The following is a 22,799-nucleotide window of genomic DNA, read 5'->3' on the forward strand; positions in this document are numbered from 1 at the left end:
AGAGTTTAGAGGGAGTTATGGAAGATGGGCCCAAGACAACTGAAGTCTCTGTCATCAAGGGTAAGGTGAAGAGAGGGGAACACTGTGCTACCAGAGTCTGTAATAATGGTCACAGAGAAAGAGACAAATGGCTGGTCATCCGATCACCCAGAATATGACTGCTGTGATAACTGTGCACGAAAAGAGACGTATAGGAGTTCAGCAACTCTACATGAGAGATCATGTGGGCAAGTGGAAAGTCCAACATTACAGTTTCTTGTTATTGCAAGAATACTTTACTATTTTATTAATGACTTTCATGTTGCTATCACGGCAGTGCTTATGCTAATAACAGCGCCTAGCTCAGTGAGGGAGTTGTTCCCGTTAAATAACAGCTCTTATAAGAAAAGTAGCAGCCTGGCGATTCATTGCAAAGCTTGCCTTGGTTAGACCCCACATGGAGGAAAGTGAACAGATCTGAGCAGGGATCACAACGTTCATAAGAATGATGCATGGACTTCAGGGGTTAAGTTCTGAGGGGATTATACAAATTAAGACTGTTTTCTTGAGAATTTAGAAGATTAAGGGGTCAAATCTTCCAGATATTAATAGGAAAAGATAGGGTAGATAAACTATTTCCACTGGTTGGAAATTCCAGTTATATTCTAAAGATTAGGAGATTATGGAAGGTGGATCCAAGACAACTGAAGTCTCTATGAGACTGTTCAGATGGGATGTTAGGAGCATTTCTGCGCACAAAGGGTGATAGAGGTTTGGAACTTCCTTCTATAAATAGCAGTTGATGTCAGATCAGTTGTTGATTTTAAATCGGAGATGGACTTTTTTTTAAAACAACTGTATTAAGGGATACAAGCCAGAGGCAGGTATATAGATTTAGGCGACAGATCAGCCACAATCTCAATGTATGACAGGACAGGCTTGACAAGCTGAATGGCCTGTTCCTCTGAGAGACCATCACCATGCTTTCAAAATTAGTTTCTCTCATGGGCAAGACAAAGGCAACATGATGGCAGTCAAAAAATGCTTAGATTTGGGCAATGGTTAATCATCGGCCACCCAGTTTTCACCCGCAGAGAACACGAAGTCAGTGGTTGAGAACAGAGTGGAGAAGGGGCATCTTACCAACTTTGTAGATGCCCAAGAACCCACTTTTTTTTAGTGAAAGCCAGTTTGAACATAAAATCAGGTTTTCACATAGGTAGTTTTCAGGGATATTACAGGAGATAATGTTTGCAACAAACATTTAAAAGGTCGAAGTGGTAGTCCTTAATTGGGCTGCATGTTTACCTGTCCAAGGTATTGGCCCCATAGTGGGAGCCAGAAAATTTCCCACAACTGGTGGGCTACATCAAGGGAAGAAATAAATAAGGTTAGCCCAAAAATGGTATGGGTCTCCTGGAGAGTTAGTTGGACAGTATGGCAATGATACCAATTCTATACCCTTATTTAAAACAACAGACAGGACTAGAAAGCCTAATTTAAAAAAGGAGGTCCTCGAGGGTAGAAATATCTGGATTACTCCTGGTGCTAAGAGCTAGTGAGGGTAGGAATAAGATAGAGCAGATTAATGTGTGGCTGAGGAGCTGGTGAAGGGGAGAAGGATTCACATTTTTAGCACTGGAACTCCTCTGGGGTAGAAGTGACCTGCATAAGAACAACAGATTACTGCTGAATTGGAAGGGAACTAATACATTGGCAGGAAGATTTGGTAGAGCTGCTCAGGAGGATTTAAACGAGTACTGTGGATGGTGGGGGGGTGGAAGAGCGAGCAGAGAAATAGTGAAGAAAGAGATCAACCGGAGACTGGTACAGTCAGGAACAGGAGTAAGTCAAACAGTCAGGGCAGGCAGGAACAAAGCAGAGAATGAGGTAACCCTGATAAATTAAACTGCATTTATTTCAATACAAGAGGCCGAACAGGGAAGGCAGATGAACTCAGGGCATGGTTAGGAACATGGGAATGAGATATCAGAGCGATTACGGATACATGGCTCAGGAATGGACAGAACTGGCAACTTAATGTTCCAGGGTCTATATGCTATAGCAAGGATAGAAAGGGGGGGGCAAGAGATGAATGGGAGTGGTGTTTTTCATTAGGGATAACATTATAGCTATACTTAGGGAGGATATTCCTGGGAATACATCCAGGTAAGTTATTTAAGTGGAACTGAGAAATGAGAGATAATCACCTAATTGGGATTGTATTATAGACCCCAATAGTCAGCGTGAAATTGAGAAACAAAATTTATAAGGAGATCTCAGTTATCTGTAAAAATAATAGGGTAGTAATGGTCAGGGATTTTAACTTTCCAAACATAGACTGAGACTGCCAGAATGTTAAGGGTTTAGATGGAGAGGAATTTATTGGGTGTGTATAAAAAAAATTTCTAATTTAAAATGCGGATGTAACTTGACCTACTTTTGGAAAATAAGGGAGGGTAAGTGGCTGAGGTGTCACTGGGAGAGTACTTTGGGCCCAGCGACCATAATTCTATTAGTTTTAAAATAGTGAGGGAAAAGGATAGACCAGATCTAAAACTTGAAGTTCTAAATTGGAGAAAGGCCAATGAAGGTATTAGGCAAGACCTTTCAAACGTTGAATGGGGGCAGATGTTTGTAGGTAAAGGGGCGGATGGAAAATAGGAAGCCTTCAAAAATGAAATAATGAGAGTCCAAAGTCAGTCTGTTCCTGTTAGGATGAAAGCAAGGTTGGTAAATGTAGTGAACTAGAGAAATTGAGGTTTTGGTTGAGAAAAAGAAGGAAGCATATGTTAGGTATAGACAGCAGAGATCGAGTGAATCCTTAGAAGAGAAAAAGGCAGGAGGAGTATACTTAAGAGGGAAATCAGGACAGCAAAAAGGGGACATGAGATAGCTTTGGCCTACAGGGTGAAGGAGAATCCAAAGCAATATTATAAATACATTAAGGACAAAAAGGTAACCAGGGAGAGAATAGGGCCCCTTAAAGATCAAGAAAGCCGCCAATGTATGGAACTGCATCAGTGTTTACTGTGGAGAAGCACAAGGAAAATATAGATCCTGTCATCACCAACCCAAAGAAACCCAAATAGAAAGCAGGAATCATCAACAGTGCTTCACCTGGAGGCCCAATGAAGATGTTACCTGGTAGGGTGATGAAATGTCTGGAAATGAACCTTGCAGCTCAGCGAGCAAACCTATATCCAGAAGCTGAACCAGAGCGACAAATCTTCTCAAAACCCACTAGGATTTACATGTACTTGGAAAGGCAAGGACTGATTAGGGATAGTCAACATGGCTTTGTGCGTGGGAAATGGTGTCTTGCTAACTTCGAACAAAGAACATTTACAGCCCAGGAACAGGCCCTTCTGCCTTCCAAGCTTGAGCCAATCCAAATCTACTGTCCAAACCTGTCGCCCAATTCCTAAGTATCTGTATCCCTCTGCTCCCCACCTACTCATGCATCTGTCCAGACGCATCTTAAATGATTCTACCGTGCCTGCCTCTACTACCTCTGCTGGCAATGCGGTCCAGGCACCTACCCCCTTCTGTGTGAAGTACTTGCCGCGTGTAACCCCTTTAAACTTTTCACCTCTCACCTTGAAAGCATGGCCTCTCGTTACTGAATCCTTCATCCTGGGAAAAAGCGTATCTCTACCTACCCTGTCCATATCCTTCATGATTTTGTAGGCCTCAATCAGGTCCCCCTCAACTCCTTTTTTGTAATGAAAACAATCCTAACCTACACAACCTCTCTTGAAAGCTAGCACCTTCCATACCAGGCAACATTCTCGTAAACCTTCTCTGCACCTTCTGCAAAGTGTCCACATCCTTTTAGCAATGTACTTCATTGAGTTTTTTGAAGAAGTAACGAAGAGGATGGATGAGGGCAGAGCAGTGGACGTCATTTACATGGACTTTGAAAGGCCTTCGGCAAGGTTCCTCTTGGTAGACTGGTTAGCAAGGTTAGATCAAATGGAAATACAGGGAGAACTAGCTATTTGAACTGGCTCGAAGGTAGAAGACAGGGTAGTGGTGGAAGATTGCTTTTCAGATTGGAGGCCTGTGACCAGTAATGTGCCACAACGATCAGTGCTGGGTCCACTGCTTTTCATCATTTATATAAATGATTTGGATGTGAATATAGGAGGTATAGTTATTAAGTTTGTGGGTAACACCAAAATTGGAGGTGTAGTGGACAGCAAAGAAGATTATCTCAGAGTACAATGGGATCATGATCAGGTAGGCTGAGGAAAGGCAGATGGAATTTAATTTAGATAAATTTGGAAAGGCAAATTAGGGCAGGATTTAAACATTTAATGGTAAGGTCCTGGGGAATATTGGTGAAGAAAAAGACCTTGAAGTACAGGTTCATAGTTCCTTGAAAGTGGAGTTGCAGGTAGATAGGATAGTAAAGACTGCATTTGGTATGCTTTTCTTCATTGGTCAGTGCATGGAGTACATGGGTTTGGAGGTCATGTTGCAGCTCTACAGGACATTGGTTAGGCCACTTGTGGAATACTGTATGCAATTTTGGTCGTGAAACTCGAAAGGGTTCAGAAAAGATTATCAAGGTCATGGTCAGGCTTGGACGGTTTGAGCTATAGGCAGAGGCTGAATAGGCTGGAGCTGTTTTTCTTGAAGCGTCAGAGGCTGAGAGGTGACCTTACAGAGGTTTATAAAATCAAAAGGGGCATAGACAGGACAAACAGACCAGGTATTTTCCCTGGGGTAGGGGAGCCCAGAACTAGAGGGCATAAGTTTAGGGTGAGAGGGGAACGATTTCAAAGAGACCTAAAGGGCAACTTTTACACGCAGGTGGTGTGTGTTTGGAATGAGCTGCCAGACGAAGTGGTGGAGGCTAGTACAATTGCAACATTTAAAAGGCATCTGGATGGGTATATGAATGGGAAGAGTTTAGAGGGATATGGGCCAAGTGCTAACAAATGGAACTAGATTAGGTTGAGATATCTGGTCAGCATGGACGAGTTGGACTGAAGAGTGTGTTTCCATGCTGTACATCCCTATGACTCAGAGTTCAATTCCCACACTGGCTGAGGTTACCATGAAGGACTTGGCCCCTCACCTGAGGCATGTTGACCATCAGGTTAAACTACCACCAGTTGTCACTCTCTAATGAGAGAGCATCCCGATGCTCTGGTAAGACTACAGCGACTTTACCTTTATTGTATTATTATTGTGAAGAGGCCGAATAGCCAAACTGGGTGGGGTGGGGGGGGCTGCAATATTTTCAGGAGGTTATTCATAATATCCAAATGCTTTTGGTAAAGCCAGCATTTACTACCTATCCCTAATTGGCCTTAAGGAAGTATGTAAGAGTTGCCCTTTTGAACTGCTTAAGTCCACAATGCCAACAGAACCATTAGATTACGTGTTCCAAGTACTTTAGCCAGCAGTGAAGGGACAATGATACAGTGCCAAGTCAACATAATGAAAGACTTGGAGGAGTACTTTTATTATTCATTCACAGAGGCGGGTGTCACCAGCTAAGACAACAATTATTGCCCATTTACGTCTGGGCCCTCTACTTTTTGTCATTTACATAAATGATTTGGATGCGAGCATAAGACGTACAGTTAGTAAGTTTGCAGATGACACCAAAATTGGAGGGGTAGTAGACAGCGAAGAAGGTTACCTCAGATTACAACAGGATCTGGATCAGATGGGCCAATGGGCTGGGAAGTGGCAGATGGAGTTTAATTCAGATAAATGAGAGGTGGTGCATTTTGGGAAAGCTAATTTTAGCAGGACTTATACACTTAATGGTAAGGTCCTAGGGAGTGTTGCTGAACAAAGAGACCTTGGAGTGCAGGTTCATAGCTCCTTGAAAGTGGAGTCGCAGGTAGATCGGATAGTGAAGAAGGTGTTTGGTATGCTTTCCTTTATTGGTCAGAGAATTGAGTACAGGAGTTGGGAGGTCATGTTGTGGCTGTACAGGACATTGGTTAGGCCACTGTTGGAATATTGTGTGCAATTCTGGTTTCCTTCCTATCGGAAAGATGTGAAACTTGAAAGGGTTCAGAAAAGATTTGCAAGGGTGTTGCCAGGGTTGGAGGATCTGAGCTACAGGGAGAGGCTGAACAGGTTGGTGCTGTTTTCACTGGAGCATCAGAGGCTGAGGGGTGATCTCATAGAGGTTTACAAAATTATGAAGGACATGGATAGGATAAGTAGACAAAATCTCTTCCCTGGGGTCGGGGAGTACAGAACTAGAGGGCAAAGGTTTAGGGTGAGAGGGGAAAGATATAAAAGAGACCTAAGGGGCAACTTTTTCACGCAGAGGGTGGATACATGTATGGAATGAGCTGCCAGAGGATGTGGTGAATGCTGGTACAATTGCAACATTTGAGAGACATTTGGATGGGTATATGAATAGGAAGGGTTTGGAGGGATATGGGTCGGGTGCTGGCAGGTGGGACTAGATTGGGTTGGGATATCTGGTCGGCATGGACAGGTTAGACCAAAGGGTCTGTTGCTGTACATCTCTATGACTCTATGGTTATGACTGTCCTTAAGAAGGGAATGATAAGCGTGTTTCTCGAACCACAATAGCCTATGTGGTGCAGGTACACCAACAGAGATGTAGAAAGGAAATTCCAGTACTCTGAACATGTGACAGTCAAGGAATGGTGATATAGTTCCAAGTGAAGATGCTGTAGAAATTGTAAGGGAACTTGCACTGGCATGCCAATGTGTCTTATTCTTATGCCGTTCTAAGCTGTGATGAATATGGGTTTGTTTTTGCTCTTGAAGGAGCCTTAGAGTTTTTGTCATGCATTTGTATTGTATGACAGTATATTGTTAATGATTTCTATGGAGACTATGAGCTTTCAACTGTTAAGATGTTTGTTGTAGCAAAAGATGAAAAGATCTATGAACAAAATACTACCTTTGTTAGTAACTTGTAGTATAAACCACAGAACTAAATAGGGGTATTTATTAGGGGTATTAACTGATAAAACAAACTTCACAGGAAGACATTAAACAGACTTTTATGTACACATTCAATTGCCCTAAAATTGGTTCAAAGTGTCTCTTTGTTCAAGAAGAATTACTTCTGCTCTTTCTCTTTCTCAGCCTAGCAACATCTAACACCAGAATTGTACTTCATGGCAAGAGTGTTACTTGAGATACCCTCTCAAATGCAAAATAAAGGAATCCTCCGCCCTCATTTCAACTCACAAATCTGGCCTTTTCAATCTGTGAGTTTCCACTTGTATTCTGCAGTGGTGAACCATACAGAATTACAGTCCCTAACTTCATTCTCTCACCCAGATCCAGGCAGAATGGCTGTGACATTCAGTGATGTTTTTGGAAATCTGGTAATCCAAAATCATAATGGCTTGCTCTTAACTTTCCCATCTAAAAGCTCAACACCATGGCAAGGTGAATCATTTGGCCTTGTATTAAGATAGAAATGCTGATTAACTCTTCTTTAGGTAAGTGCAGTGCTCAATGCTCCACTTCAAGGATGCTTGCAAGAGCAACATAAAGGCCTAAATGTTGACTGCTATATTTGGGAGTGACTAGCGAACAAAAGAGGGAAATGACAATGACTCTTTGCAGGCTAGCATTCAGATCCATGATGAGCAGTGTTAACAACGGTTTGGCAACAGCAAAAACAATCTGAAGTATCAGTTTCATAAACTGCTCTTTGGTAGAAACTCACTTTCAAGGATTGACAAACACAGCCATTAACAGAAGTGCATGAATGGAGTCCCTAACCTAAATGCATCATTTTCTAAATGTCCACTATCATTCAAATTGAAGAATGTCAACCTATAAATCTTTAGACTTTTACTCTACTCTGTTATCAGATTGACCGAACTGTTTAAACCACATTTGAACACTTTTCTCCGACTATGGAGGCACAAATTGAAATAGTTTATAAGCACAAAAGCTGCTGCCTTCGCATCTAAATGAAAATCCCTTCTTCCAAGTGAAATAATCTGGGCCTCCTGTAATCTCTTACAATCAAACAATCCAGACTTCCTGTCAAGCCGACATCAAATTAATTCATCTCACTCCCTTATTTTACCTTAAAATTAGAAACACTGTCCTAAAACATAATCTTATAAACTGGATATTTGAACAACACTGCTGCCACTGTGAGTCAGTGATGGAGGATGTGTATGTTGGATAGGATGCAGATCAAACCTTGAAAATTGTTTGAGCTGCAATCATTCAGACATGTGAAAAATACTCCAACACACCTATAACTTGTGCTGTGTGGATGGTAGCTAGGTTTTAGGAAGTCAGGAGCTGACTTTTTCTCCACAGAATTTCTAGTTGTTGACCCACTCCCACAATCACTATATTTAGTCCGGTTATATTTTAGATCAATGCTCATTTCATATAATTCAGAGACTAAAAATAACATTTTCAAATTTTTAAACAAACTCATTTAACGTAGATTGTTAATTATTGTATCTGTGTCTCATGAAGAACTTAGGATCTTTAAATATTCCAAACATGGTTAGCAAACAATATGGGATCTCGGGCTTCATAAGTAGAAAAGTGGAATACAAAGCAGACCAGTTGTGCTGAACCTTTGTAAACTCTTAATTTGGCCACACCACAGCACTGTATTTAATTCTGGTCACCATATTTTGGGAGGGATTTGAGGGTGCAGGGGAAATTGCTCCTATGTCTTATGGTCTTACCTGAAATATATTTTTAATCAGGAAGGGAATCAAGGCTTACAAGGAAAAGGCAGGAGTGGAGCATTATCAGATCAACCACGATCTCACTGAAGCAGAAGCGATGGGGCAAATGGGCTGCTTCTGTTCCTACATCATATGGACTTATTTACCAACATGATTCCATGAATTGGGGACATTCGATACAAGGCTAGATTGGAGAAGTTGGGATTGCTCCTGGAGCAGAAGAGATTGAGGGAAAATTTGGAAGAAACATTGTCAGCAATTGAAGGATCATGTTTTATTCATCGGCCTAAGTTTCCATTGTGGGCCTTTATATGATTAACAGACTGAGAAACCATTCTGGTTGTGGGGCAGGATGACCTTCTTGGTCACGAGATACAGAATGCCAGATTTGCTTGAGGAAGGGTCACTCGACCAGAAACACTAACTCTGATTTCTCTTAGCGAGTTTTGAGAAGGTTTGTAGCTTAGGTTGAGGTTTTGCTCAGTGAGAGGATTTCTCTGCAAGAGATGCTGCTAGATTTGATTCCTTTCCTCCCGCGAGGGTCATTGGACTTCTGGTTCTGGCTGGGACCATCCAGGTTCTTCAGTTGGCATGTTGGTCATTAAGGTATTGGGACTCAAAAACCCAGTGCCCGCGTTGTTACAGTCTGCACAACTGGCAGACTACAGAACCAAGTAAGCAAGTAAAGTTATTCCCAAAGCAAGGACTTGAGAACTCAGATTTAAGGGTTTGGGACAAGGGGTGCAAAGGGAACATAACGAATTATTGCCTTTTGGGGGAGGGGGGGGGGCGGAGTGACACAGGCTGGGAATCATATTTCCAGAAGGGAAATGAGGGGCATTTAAAGGATAGGGGCTACACTTTGAGGGAAGTTTGGATGAGGGAGAGGTAACAAGGAATAGAATGCGCTCCTTCTGTGCCCAAAAACAAAACTGAGTGCCCTGGAAGTACAGGAGGTGACAGTACATTCAGGAGGAGCACATCAATAACATACAGTCTGTACTACCCACGTCCCCCCAAAAGCGCAGCCTCACTTACCAGGCCCCCACCCTCCCAACGTCCGGTCCGCCGCTCTCTCCTCCCCCGCGTCCACCTTCCGGTCCGTCCACTTTCCGCTTCCGCCCGGAGCCGGGGAGATGGCGTCGAGCTGCGCGCGGTTCCTCGGCAGCTGGAGCCGAGTCCGAGCCGCCGGTAAGAGCCCGTCTGTCTCACACACACACTCACCAGGCGGGCTGGGGAGGAGGACAGCTCAACCCCAAAAGGTGGGGGTGCTCCTGTCCTAAATAAACACCGGGAGTGGGTGGGTGGGAAGCAGTTGGGATGTCCCAAGGAGCCATTTAGATCCATCCAAGTTGCAAAACCTGGACGAGGGCTTGGCTGAGTGTTTGTGGAGGTGACTGTTCTCTCTCTCTCTCTAATTCATGGTGCTGTGCTGAAGACATATGAGGAAACACCCTGACCAAAAGGGTACCCCCCCCCATGTTCTCAGCCAGACAGCTCACGCTCCACAGAAGACCCTCCAGCACCTTGGAAAAGCGAGTTTTGAGAAGATTTGTAGCTCAGGTTGAGGTTCTGGATGTAGGCTTGCTCGCTGAGCTGGAAGGTTCATTTAATCACCACACATGATGTTACTTAGTATGGTGACAAAACATCTGAAAATGAACCTTCTGCTCAGCGAGCGAACCTACATCCAGAACCTCAACCTGAGCTACAAATCTTCTCAAAACTCACTTTTCCAAGATGCTGGAGAGTCTTTCTGTGGAGCTTGAGCTGTCTGGCTGAGAACATGGAAAAGCAATACTGCAAAAGTGCAGCCGGGTCATGATAGAAAAAAATACATTTTAAAATTATGAGGGGCATGATTAGGGTAAACAGACAAGGTCCTTTCCCTGGGGTGGGGGAGTCCTGAACTGGAGGGCATATGTTTAGAGTGAGGGGAAAGATATAAAAGAGATCAAAGGGGTAACTTGTCACAAAGAGGGTGGTACGTGCATGGAATAAGCTGCCAGAGAAAGTGGTGGAGGCTGGTACAACATCTAAAAGGCATCTGGATGGGTATATGAATAGGAAGGGTTTAGAGGGATATGGGCCAAATGCTGGTAAATGGGACTAGATTAAGTTAGGGTATCTGGTCAGCATGGATGAGTTGGACCAAAGGGTCTATTTCCTTGATGTACATCTCTATGACTCTACGAGGAAGGGGAACGGCTGGAGAACATACAAAAAAACGTATAAATGCTGTGTTGAAGTGTTTTGTCATTAGCATCTGCTCCTCTGGAGCTGGCAGGAGATAGGCCTCTGAGTATAAGTAGATGGTGAGATTAAGGGAAATCATTTTGCACATGAGAGCAGAAGCATTAGAGTAATCCAATCTCTGTTTTTCACCGATTGTCCAGTTGTCTGGAAAGTACTGCAATATATTATCTTTTTGAATGAATTACATGGTGTGCAGTAAGCTTCCCACCCACTCGAGAATTGATATGTGTGTATTCTCAAGTATGCTTTAATTGGGAGAGTAGGTGTAGACTCATTGGGCTGAATGGCCTCTTTCTGTATGTAGGGATTCTTTGATTCTATCCCCCTTAATGTATCTGCCCCAACATCTCTATCTCTTAACCTAATTTACCAATACACTTCAGCTATCACTGCTTTTGTGACCTCATAATTACCCTTCTTTAAGTTTAAAATTATAGTCATGCATCCCCCTCTTCTCTCCCTCACCCTGAGTGTAGAATGCAGTCATACCATGGTCATTGCTGTCTGGATGGAGGGGTATGGCTTCCCATGAAGTAATTAATTAATCCCAACTAATTTCACAATCCCAGGTTCACTATAGTCTGTTCTCTGGATGGCTCCAGAATTTGCAGTTTTAGAAAACTATTCTGAAAATGTTCCAGAAACTCTGCATCTGCACTGCCTTTGCACATTTAATTTTATCCTGATTATCAACTTGCCTTTCTGACAAGTTTCCACAATTTTTTTGTTTTTACTCAATCTTACAATGTGGTTCTGTGGTGGGGCCTATGCACAACTCCAACAAATAACTTCTTGCCTTATCATTTCTCATCTCTACCCAAACCACTTCTACATCATGGTTTCTCGATCTTGGGTTATCCCTATCTATTGTGCTAATTAATTAAGAGCCTTATTTCCACATTTTTCTTGCTCCTGTCCTTCCTAAATGGTATGTATCCTTTGGTATTCAGGTCCCACTTGATGGCATCCAACATCCATGTTTCTGTGAGGCCATATGATCATGCTTAATTATTTCTATTTGTGCTATCATTACATCGCTTTGTTTTGAATGCATTTAGGTGCAGAGCCTCCAGGAGTAAAGCATCCAGCTGACAATCCCCCTCCTTTGATGTATTGCAGTATCTACAATCACACTCCAGGACCAAGGGCTGCTGGCTGGGCCCTGGGTGTCTTCTGTGAGGCTGAGGGTGGCATGATGGCTCAGAGGTTAGCACTGCTGCCTCACAGCACTAGGGACCCAGGTTTGATTCCACCCTCGGGTGACTGTGTGGAGTTTAAACGTTCTCCCAGAGTCTGCATTGATTTCCATCAAGTACTTCAGTTTCCTCCCAGAGTCCCAAGGATGTGCAGGTTAGGTGGATTGGCCATGCTAACTTGACCTATAAATTGCCAGGATAATGTAAGCAAGGTGAATTAGCAAAGATAAATTTTGGGTTATGGGGACACAGTAGTGGGCTGGGTGATTATTTGGATAGAAATATTGCACAAGCCATATGGGGGGAAAAAGTCAAGAGATTGGCTCTAGCTTATGATGCCTATTTGAAGAGCTGGTGCAGACGCTGTGATTCTCCAAACTAAGTTTTATTCTGGGATCTGACCTTTTTAATTATACCATCAGCTGACATGTCAAAACATGCATCTCCAAACCTGAGCACCATTGTTCGTCTGTTCTTAGTTATTTTAATCAACCTTTTCAAACATGTGAAAACAGGTTGATCTGGTTCAGAGGTGGGGACACTACCACAGTGCCAAAGGCCTGTGAGCAGTACTTACACACAGGGATGTTATTACACACCTCCAGCGTAAGTGAGAATTGAACTCAGGCCATAAATTGAGACATTACTACTGGGCTATAGAGTCACTACACAGAATCCCCAAATTCATGCTCACCACCTGCTTGCAACTACACAATCAATTAAATAGAACATAAATGACAGTAATTCTGTATTAGAGGAAGTTGCCATCAACTTGTCCCATGGATTCCTGTTTTTTGAGATTTCATCACACAGTCGGGATCCAGCCTGTCCATGCTGACCATCTTAACTTTCCCTGTTCTAAGCAGAACAATTCCGGAATCCAATTCCAGTCTATCCAAATAACTGAAATTCCTCATCCCTGGTATTGTTCTAGTAAATGCCTTGCACACTCTCCCCTCAGCCGTAAAACCTTTCCTTGTCTGACCAAGGCAGATGGTGCTCTTTCTGGCTAACTGTCCAAAATGCCTCCTTTTTTATTCCTCAAACATCAGATCAGCTCATTGGTTTGATGTTGTCAAAACAGTAAAATTCAAAAGTTTGGAGCACAGAGTTGAACATAATACTCCAGCTGACTCCTTCATCAGTATATTATAATCATGACATAACTTCCCTTTTTGCACACTATTTCTTTATGACCAATACAGAGGATTTGTTATGACACGGTGGTTAAACCCTTCTGCTAATTAAACCAAACACACAGAAAAGCTCACCTAGCTTTGTAATTTGTTAAAGTACGAGTGACAGAGAACAACCTAAATTCCACTATTTAAAGAAGAAGTAACAATTTTATTCTTTAACTCTAAAGTGAACATTGAACAACAACTATTTACAACTCTCAGCCTCTTTTCTCAAAGATTTGTTATCTACCTCCCATTCTATAACAATATACTGATCTTATAAAGCCCCTATTAAATTTACAGCTGCTCAATTTTTTTACACCCGACACTGGCTGTGATCTCCGGTGTCAATCTTATTCTTTGTAGATCTCCTTGGGTCATCTTCGGTCTTCTGCTGCACAGATTTTTCACATGAAAACTGTACCATTGATAGAATGTGTTTTCAGGCAGTCTGTCTGACCATGGTAGGTGGTGTTCTTTATGGCTGACTGTCCAAAATGCCTGCTTTTTTATACCCCAAACATCGGATCATCTCATTGGTTTGATGTTGTCAAAACAGTAAAATTCAAATTTGATTGGATTTCAGTATTTTGGATCATAGTTTACACTGGTGAATTTCAAACTGCTGTGAAAGCAACTGGTATCTAGGTTACAGCCAAAATGTTACATCTTTCAATTTTCAAGCACACTCTGTGACATGGCAGGTGCTTGCCAGCTTTCACATGCTCTTAAAGGTACAGTAGACGCCTTCAACTTCATAATTGAGTTCAATTTTTTTTTGTACAATGGCCAGTGTTACACAAAATGCAGAATATTAGCACTTAATGGTTAGTGAAATACAGAACAACCTTGGTTATCCGAACAAGACGGGCAGGAAGTATTTTGATCGGATAACTGACCTTTCAGATAACTGATCTGATCTTAAACAAAGGAAGCATTTATGGGACCTTGAGATCTTAGTCAGATAATCCAAAATTCACATAATTGATGTTCAGATAACTGAGGTTGTTCTGTATGTAACTATGTACATTAAATAATAACTCAGTAGTGGAAATAGGGGAAGATATTCCCTCCATGCTTTGTCCTTAGATGAGGGGGCAGTGAGAAACAGTGAAACAGCTGAATAAAATTGTTTTATTTGAGGAACAAAAAACTTTGAACATTTAATTTGACCTAGCCAGCACAGGTAAGGAAAGTTCGCATTCTTCAAATAATGATTTAAATTCTTCGGGTTGTAGTCAATTCACATATATATTTGGATTTCAACGAAGAAGGGCCTAAAAATATTAATAATTTTTTTGTGTAAATGCTTCCAAAAGGCAATGAGAACAGAACATGTTACATTAAAAAAAAGTGTGGTTTTAAATTAATTGAAAAATTAGCAGTTTGATTTAGATTTATGGATATGTTATGAGCATGCAGCGTGATCTGATATAATGCAATAGTTGCATTTCCATGCAATCTCATGTTATAAGAAGGGCGGCACGGTGGCTCAGTGGTTAGCACTACTGCCTCACAGCACCAGGGGCATGATTTTGATTTTGGCCTCAGGCAACTGTGCAAACTCCACACAGACAGTCTCCCTGTGTCTGCGTGAGTTTCCTCTGGGTGCTCCAGTTTCCTCCCACATTTCAAAGTCAGGTGAATAGGCCATGCTAAATTACCCATATTGTTAGTTGCATTAGTCAGGGGTAAATGTAGGGAAATGAGTCTGGGTGGTTTACTCTTCGGCGGGTCGGTGTGGACTTATTGGACCAAAGGGTCTGTTTCTACACTGTAGGGAATCTGATCTGATCTAATCTAAAAATCGCATAATAGCAGCGCCATTTAAACCAATGGAACCAGAAACACATTATAGCCAGCACAGGTAAGGAAAGTTCGCATTCTTCAAATAATGATTTAAATTCTTCAGGTTGTAGTCAATTCACATTAGAAGGAAAGCATATGATAGCAAAACCGATTTGTACAATGTTGAACAAATAGTATTCTCTGTTTGCAGTGTCTTTGTTGTCGTCTGCGGCAAGACATCAGCATTCTCAAAGCGGTGTACTTCCACCAAGGTAATTGTTACTTTAGCTGCCATTTATAAAGCAATCTTCTTCCACCACTATTCCAGGTAGTCCACTTTAGACCATTGCTTGATGCATAATAAAAATCATCATTCTACTCTGGATCATCTGATTACCAACTCATCCCATTGTAAAACCAATTTCTCCTCTTGTGCATTACAAAATTGGCTATGACAAAAACATCAATTGTTTTAATATAGCATATTTATTGTAATGACCATTCCAAGGCACCTCCACATAGCACTATAAAATGAAGCATCAATTTATTTGCAACATCTAGTTATGGCAAAGAGGCCTGGCACATGTGGGTCCAAAGCCACCCTACTGACAATGTAATTTATGGCTGTCACTTATTTCTGTGCTTGGGAGACCTGTTCAAACTTTGTGATTTCATCTCTGGTTTGGAATTGATTTTTCTTTGTTTTGTTTGGGAAACACATTTACTGACACCTTCAGTCTGTGAAGTGTTTGGAGAACACTAATAATATTACTAATGCATGAACCTTAACAGAGGTGGGGTCACAGACAAAATGATCACGGTCAGTGAATCAGTAAGTGAACATCGAAGATCAACATGACAGCAGTGGAGTCAGTGGTCACAACTGGAAAATACTGCATATCATCATCACTAGGCCACAGACATAATGCGTATTTGCCATTCACTTTGAGCAGTCATCTTATTAATCCTTCAGTCATGCCATTAAGGAGATCTCATCTAACTGCCACACAAAACAGCAAGAGTTATGATGTGATTTGTTGTTTAATAAGTTCCTAGTCAATATCAGTTCTTCAAAGGAGAACAGTGCAAAAATAAAGTTCCCAATAGGGTCTGGTAACACAAGCAGTTGCAGTTTACTACTTGACAAGTTTGCAGGCCTAAAGGTTGGCTTTTGCATGGGTGAAAAGATCCAGAAAGACCACCATAATTGAATAAAGTAAAAAGCAATAACACTATAGAACTCATTCTTGTATTATTTATTTACTTTATAACATTGAGCTAAGTACATTTAATTCAACACTTTACAACAAAATAAAATGACTTCAGTATTTCACATTGATCACCATTTGAATTTATGTGCAGTTCATCCCAACAGCCTACCTGTGTAAGATCATCACATGAATCTTTTCTCTTCCTCTTCATTATCAGTAATATCAATAACTTTGTCATCATGATTCTACAAATAATCTACAAGTACCAATACTGTCAAAAGTTTTCATGTTCCACATTTTAGAAATGTTTCTTTTGGCAATATTGGGATTAAGTTCATTCAACACATTTATCACCCGTCGAGACAGCATTGCTGGTGAGGGTGCTTGCATATTTCTGCTCTGAGTGAATGTTTCCATTGTCCAATTGCTCTACATTTTTGCAATGCTGTCTTTGAGAGTTTTACATATGCACACATTCTAAACAGCAGTGGTAAGCCCATCAGGAAAAATGACACATCTCACATCACAATCATTGACAAGGTGGGATCTGAGCATGTCTCAGCAGAGCAAACATTTATATGGTTTTCCTGGTCTCAAATTTAACATTTCTTTGCAATCATCTTTCTCATAAATAATGACAAAGCACTTTTCTAACATTTCTCTTTGGGGAGAATTTTGCATTTTATTTTTCTTCATTCATTCATGAGATATGAACTTAGCTGGCAAACCTTGTATCTGTTGCTCCTTCCTGATTGCTCAGGAACTGAGTGACTGACTTGGCTATTTCATAGTTTAGTTAAGGATTAACCACATAACTGTAGGTCTGGAGTTGTATGTAGACCAGTCTGGGTACAGATAGCAGATTTACTTCCCCAAAGGACATTACTAAATCAATTGGGTTGTTTTGACAGTGGTTTCACAGTCACCATAACTGAGACAAGCTTTCTATTCCAGATATAATTTTAATTAGTGGGATTTGAGTTCAATGCGCTGCTATGGTGTAATTTGAACTCAGCCTATATTATCTTATCCTAGATCTTTGGGTTCCTTAGTCCAGTGATATTCCCAATAAACCATGTCACCATCAGCTTTAATTTTGTGTTATCTGCCATACAGGATTGGACAGCTGTGAACTAGAACATCTTGGGCCAGTTGCCTTTACAACATTGTTCTTTGTCACCAATGTCAATGACAGTCACGTATGCTGACATATCAAAGTTCATTGGTATTTCATCCATTTCTACAATGGTTAAGCATTCTTGATGTCAGTTGACAAGATGGTGGAATTTTACCATTTTGTTGTCACACTTGTGACTTTTTTTGTTTTCTGATAAAGAACTAAATCCTGCCTTTTAATGAATCTTGTGCTACATCTCCTTGAGGTCTGGATTACCATCTAATTTGAAGATTTTGATTTGGTTGATTCTATGGCTGATGATAATGGTTTTGCTGAAGCAAGTTATCCATTTTGCCACTTTTATCTCCAGTTGTGGCCACTTGCTCGATTGTCCTGATTAGATTACTTACAGTGTGGAAACAGGCCCTTCGGCTCAACAAGTCCACACCGACCCGCCGAAGCGCAACCCACCCAGACCCCAACATTTACCCCTTACCTAACACTACGGGCAATTTAGCATGGCCAATTCACCTGACCCGCACATCTTTGGACTGTGGGAGGAAACCGGAGCACCCGGAGGAAACCCACGCAGACATGGGGAGAACATGCAAACTCCACACAGCCAGTCCTCTACTGGTGCTTTTGTTCTTGGCACCTTTAAATTCATTGATAATTTTCTTTCGTCTCTAATTATTTTCTCCACAAACATTAAACTCTATTGCTGCTGCACAACAATTAATATTCTCAATGTGTGCTACAACTTTCATTTTAAACTGAGCTGCATACTTGTTAGTCTTTTCCAAAGACAGTTTCCTGAAGAAGGGCTCATGCCCAAAACGTCGACTGTCCTGCTCCTTGGATGCTGCCTGACCTGCTGCGCTTTTCCAGCAACACATTTTCAGCTCTGATCTCCAGCATCTGCAGTCCTCACTTTCTCTTTTTCCAAAGACAGTTCATATTGTTAGCCTTGTCAGTTGGCAGGGAGATCATCTCTAGACTTGATGGAAACATCTAAAGCTTCTCATGCACTCTTTTAAATGAATGAACTGTAGTCATCATCAGTAAATAATAATTAACATGATGTGAACTCTGAAAAACTAGGATCAAATTTTAAGCAAAATTGACTTTAACAGTAGTAAATATGGTCTCTCTCATCTTCAGGTTATAAAAATTTCTTTTAACCATACATAGTAACACAGTGCTTGCAATCTCTTCAAATTATTGAGACGATAGGACTGAACCATGTAAGTTTAATGCTAGTGCGTAGAGCACTTACCTTCCTCTAGAAGTAAGGTTTGTCTTGATTTAATTGCAAGATTGATTTGCACCTCACAAAATGGCTTTGAATGGCATTTGTCTTAACTGAAACGTCATTTTGAAAGCTCTAGTATTGTAGCTTAGTACATGAATTTCATATTTGTGGTGTTTATAAGAGAGAATGTGTTAATTAAATTTACTAGTTTTTTTTATTTTAAATTAAATCTAACAGAAAAGAAGCAGTAACATCATTGTCAAAGCCACCATGGCCTGAAGTCAAATTGCCAGATCCTGCAGAAGAGGCCAAACATCACATAGGTAACAATTGTAATTATGCACTTTGGTGGAATGTGTATCACATAATGCATGCACTTCAACTAAAGTATAATCTGAAATATTCTCCCTCTGTAGCATTTATGATACATATAAAACACTTGTCATCTCTTAATAACAACTCTGCTGTGGCAGCATTGGATATAACTTGATATGAAGAGTTTCCAAAGTTAGCATGAGATTGCTATCATTTGACAAATATTGAGAAGATTTCTGAAGCAATACCTACAAACGATGGTGCCAACAAGTTTGTTTTATCAGTTAACTTTCTCTTTTTGCAGAAGTTGTACAAAATGTAAAGACTCTGATTTCCACGGGAGCATATGGCAGATTGTTTGCAGTTGTCCACTTTGCTAGTCGGCAATGGAAAGTAACCAATGAGGACTTGATCTTGATAGAAAATCACATTGAAGCAGACTGCGGGGATAGGATCAGATTAGAGAAGGTATGGAATGACAGTGACCTGATGGAATGGGATAAATTCACCCAATCAGATATGTATCTTCATCTTTACCTTGGAAATCTGATCTTAATCTTATCATCATAAGACCAGATGCCTTATCAGGGTGTTGTTGAAATAATGCAGTTTTTAAAAAAAATACATGTGTGTATATTTTTGTAGGTTCTGTTGGTTGGTGGGAATGACTTCACGTTAATCGGTCGACCACTTCTTGGGTAAGATTCCACTTATAAAAATTAACAAGATTCACTAATATGCTAAATTACAACTATATATGCAACTACCATGCAGAAAGTATCTTTTGGCTTTTGACTGTCTGCAAGAGCTAAGTAAATTAAATAGTTTGATTATGTAGAAATTGTTGTAAAATAACTTTATTCAACATTGCAATTGTTTTCTCCCTAAGTCCCCAAAAGGCATTTTCCTCTTCTGCATGTAAAAGAGCAGATCAAATATTTTCTCGCAACTCTGTACTTATGCTGATGCTATTGTTGGTTTATTTGGGGAAACTGAAGTCACAGCTAATCTTTGCCTTGTAGTTGAGATCTGTTTCTCTGATATGTAATTCCCTTACAAGTAGAGAATAAAACTCTGTCCAGTGGATGTGTTTGAGTCCTTGGATGATGAACCATTTCCAGGCCCTGATCCCACTGAGTTAAGAGTACTCATCTGCAAACTTGTTCAGGGAGGGTCCACTCTCCAATTAAAATGCTTAAGCAGCTGTCTGAGTCTGTAGGCCCACCACCAGAGAAGATAGCCAGTGCCTCTGGGAGAAGATGAGAGCAGCTCCACCTGGAGGTCCCCTTTAAGGCGAAGGAAATTCAATTAAACAAAATTGTGACTGCAACTGTGAGGCCACTCATGGAAAAGGAGAAACACTTTCACAAGATGGCTGGCTGAAGAAGTTGGGGCCCACCACCTGTAGGCATTTGTCAGATTTGATCCTCAGTGAGGTGACCCTTCTGCCACTGAGAAGGTACCGCAGGCATGCCCGGTCAGCCTAGACATGGGTAATAATCTATACAGGTAGGCTAGCTGCTTCCGAGAGCTGGAGAGCCTCTGCAGGTGATAACCCACCTCTGGCAAGTTTGTCAGAGGCAGGAATGTGTCAGGTCAGTGAACTGATGCACTTTTCTCAAATTCCTGTCAGTGCTGCCTTGAAACCCATACCAGTGAGACTGGCAATATTCTGGCCATTAGAGGCAAAAAGTTTTCATTTTATGACTGCATCAGTAGCAGAAAAATATTCTGAATTGTAATGTTATTCCATATTTTGATTCACCTCAAGGCTTTATTATTGGACACATTTGCCATAAAAAGCTATAGCAACACCTATGAAATTTCTACAACAATCAGACATGAATGTGACTTTTGCTCATCAAGTAATAGTACTGAAGACTTTACAGACATGGTTACTTCCTCCTTCAACCCTGCAAATATAGACAAAGTTCTCTGTGGCTCAAAATGCTTAGTGTGAAAAGAACTAATCACAATATTCAGATTTCACGAGTCATGTCGTGGTCCAAAATCTGATGTATTTCACTTAAGTGCAGGGGACATATCGCATTACTCGATGCTGTTTAATACAATTTGTTCTTAGGCGAGATCTTGTACGAGTGGAAGCAACTGTCGTTGAGAAGACAGAATCTTGGCCGAAAATAAACTTCAGATTCAAACGGAGGAAGCGTTACCGCAGAACAAAGAGTAAGTCAAGATTTCAGTGTTTACAACTGAACAACAGTTTTGATTTTAGTATATTGTTACCAAATTTAGTGTCTCATCTGTGCTGCTTAAAGATTATTCTGCGTAAGACCATGTAGAATTCAATCTTGCTGCTTTTGTCCTTTCATTAGTACGTAAGAGTGTAAAATCCCTTGGTGCTTCCAGATAAACTTTACATGTAGATCATTTGTCACTTTCTGCATTTGATCATATGTGTGAAAGCAGCAACAGTGATTAAAATGTCCTTTGTGTAAACCTCAATGTGACTTTGCATTCTATTTACCACTGAACATTTTGTTCCTTTTTTATAGGACATTGCTAATTTTTAAAAAATATTTTACTTTTATACTTGTTTTCACTGAATTCATTTATCCTCACTCACTGATTCCCTTGTTTGATGTATTTTTCTTTCTTATGGACTAGGCTAGTGGCTCAGACCTAACTTTTCCAGTTGTTTTAAGCAGATGCAAGGTGAATATTCCAGGATCGATGCAGCTGAGCAAATGCCTCAGTTTTAAACAAAACCAAATTTAGACTAACATCACTATTTGAAAAACCAACTGACATGAGAACGCAACTTAAAGAACTGTTCCAATTTCCTGCAACATCCCATAAACACACCCCTTGGCTAAAAGATAAATTCAAACACAGGTACTTCAAGAAAAGGGAGGGGATCAGTATGGAGCGGTTTCTTTGGAAACCCAGCCAAAAACTAACCCAAAACTAAGAAAAAACCCTGACCTGGGAGAACTATCCACTCCCCTTCCTCTTAGCATCTGTTAGCCATTATTAAAGTAGCCAGTTCAGAATTTGTGGCACTTCAGCCTTTACAACCCCTCTCAAAAAATACTGAGACAAAGTGACCTTGTTAAAGGAGAAGCATCGTCACATTCTCTAACTTTCAAGTTTTCTTTGCTCTTCTTGGTCTTGACACTACAATCCTAATTCTTGATGCAGATTGTTAACTTGTATCTGTGTACAAATGTGTGTTGTGTATGTATAGAAATCTTTCCAGAGATTTTAAGTTTTCCACTACTATCACCAGGCTTCATTATTATACCTTATTATTCTTTTACAGTTATTGTGCAACCTCAGACTGTTCTCAGGATCAACACAATTGAGATTGCTCCAGCTCTGGCCTGAGAGGATAAATAGTCTTCACCTCTGTCTCAGTGAAATGAAAGAATGGCATTCTGTAAGCACTGTCACGGGGTCCTGATAGACCCGTGATCATATGGTATTATCTAACATTGAGTTTGTTTCCATGCGTGACTGTTGAAATCTTGCAGTAGGAATTGTGTTCTAGATCCATTGTATGTAATGTGGAAAGGATATAATGTATGTGAAAATAAACTTTTTATAAAAATCTGATTTTTTAGTGTCCTTTGGGGAGCTATCATGAAGGGAGGAGAATCTCACTTGTCCAGCTGTAGCATGATGATAAGGATGGGGATGAGGACAACAGTGTACTTGTTGATAAATCTAGAAGTTCTTCTCCAACTTGTGTTAGCAAGTCATTTTTTTTTGGATTTTATGGGGTTCTGTATTATTCTCAAGAAACTTATTCTAAATGCTAGTTGGATACTAAAAACTAGTTTTGAGAGGGCTAGAACAG

General features: G+C 40.7%; 2 protein-coding genes across 3 annotated transcripts in view; one reads left to right on the top strand and one right to left on the bottom strand.

The window, feature by feature from the left end:
• ighmbp2 (immunoglobulin mu DNA binding protein 2) overlaps positions 1 to 9,740 on the bottom strand; it is an 81,641-nt gene extending 71,901 nt beyond the window's left edge. Inside the window, exon 1 of one of the 2 annotated variants that reach the window (XM_060838429.1) lies at positions 9,705 to 9,740. The gene's annotated coding sequence lies outside the window, so the exon portion shown is untranslated. Of the gene's footprint in view, positions 1 to 3,123; positions 3,315 to 9,704 lie in introns of those variants that run through there. The other variant, XM_060838430.1, reaches the window with a different exon arrangement.
• Positions 9,741 to 9,774: 34 nt separating this feature from the next.
• mrpl21 (mitochondrial ribosomal protein L21) lies at positions 9,775 to 22,550 on the top strand. Its single transcript, XM_060838431.1, has 7 exons — positions 9,775 to 9,857; positions 15,296 to 15,356; positions 18,902 to 18,987; positions 19,284 to 19,447; positions 19,625 to 19,677; positions 21,063 to 21,166; positions 22,263 to 22,550. The coding sequence occupies exons 1-7, from the start codon at positions 9,803 to 9,805 to the stop codon at positions 22,325 to 22,327; spliced, it is 588 nt and encodes a 195-aa protein (XP_060694414.1). The 5' UTR covers positions 9,775 to 9,802; the 3' UTR covers positions 22,328 to 22,550.
• The last annotated feature ends 249 nt before the right edge of the window (positions 22,551 to 22,799 follow it).

The sequence above is a fragment of the Hemiscyllium ocellatum genome, chromosome 18, assembly GCF_020745735.1.
Source record: "Hemiscyllium ocellatum isolate sHemOce1 chromosome 18, sHemOce1.pat.X.cur, whole genome shotgun sequence".
In the NCBI taxonomy this organism is placed as follows: domain Eukaryota; kingdom Metazoa; phylum Chordata; class Chondrichthyes; order Orectolobiformes; family Hemiscylliidae; genus Hemiscyllium; species Hemiscyllium ocellatum.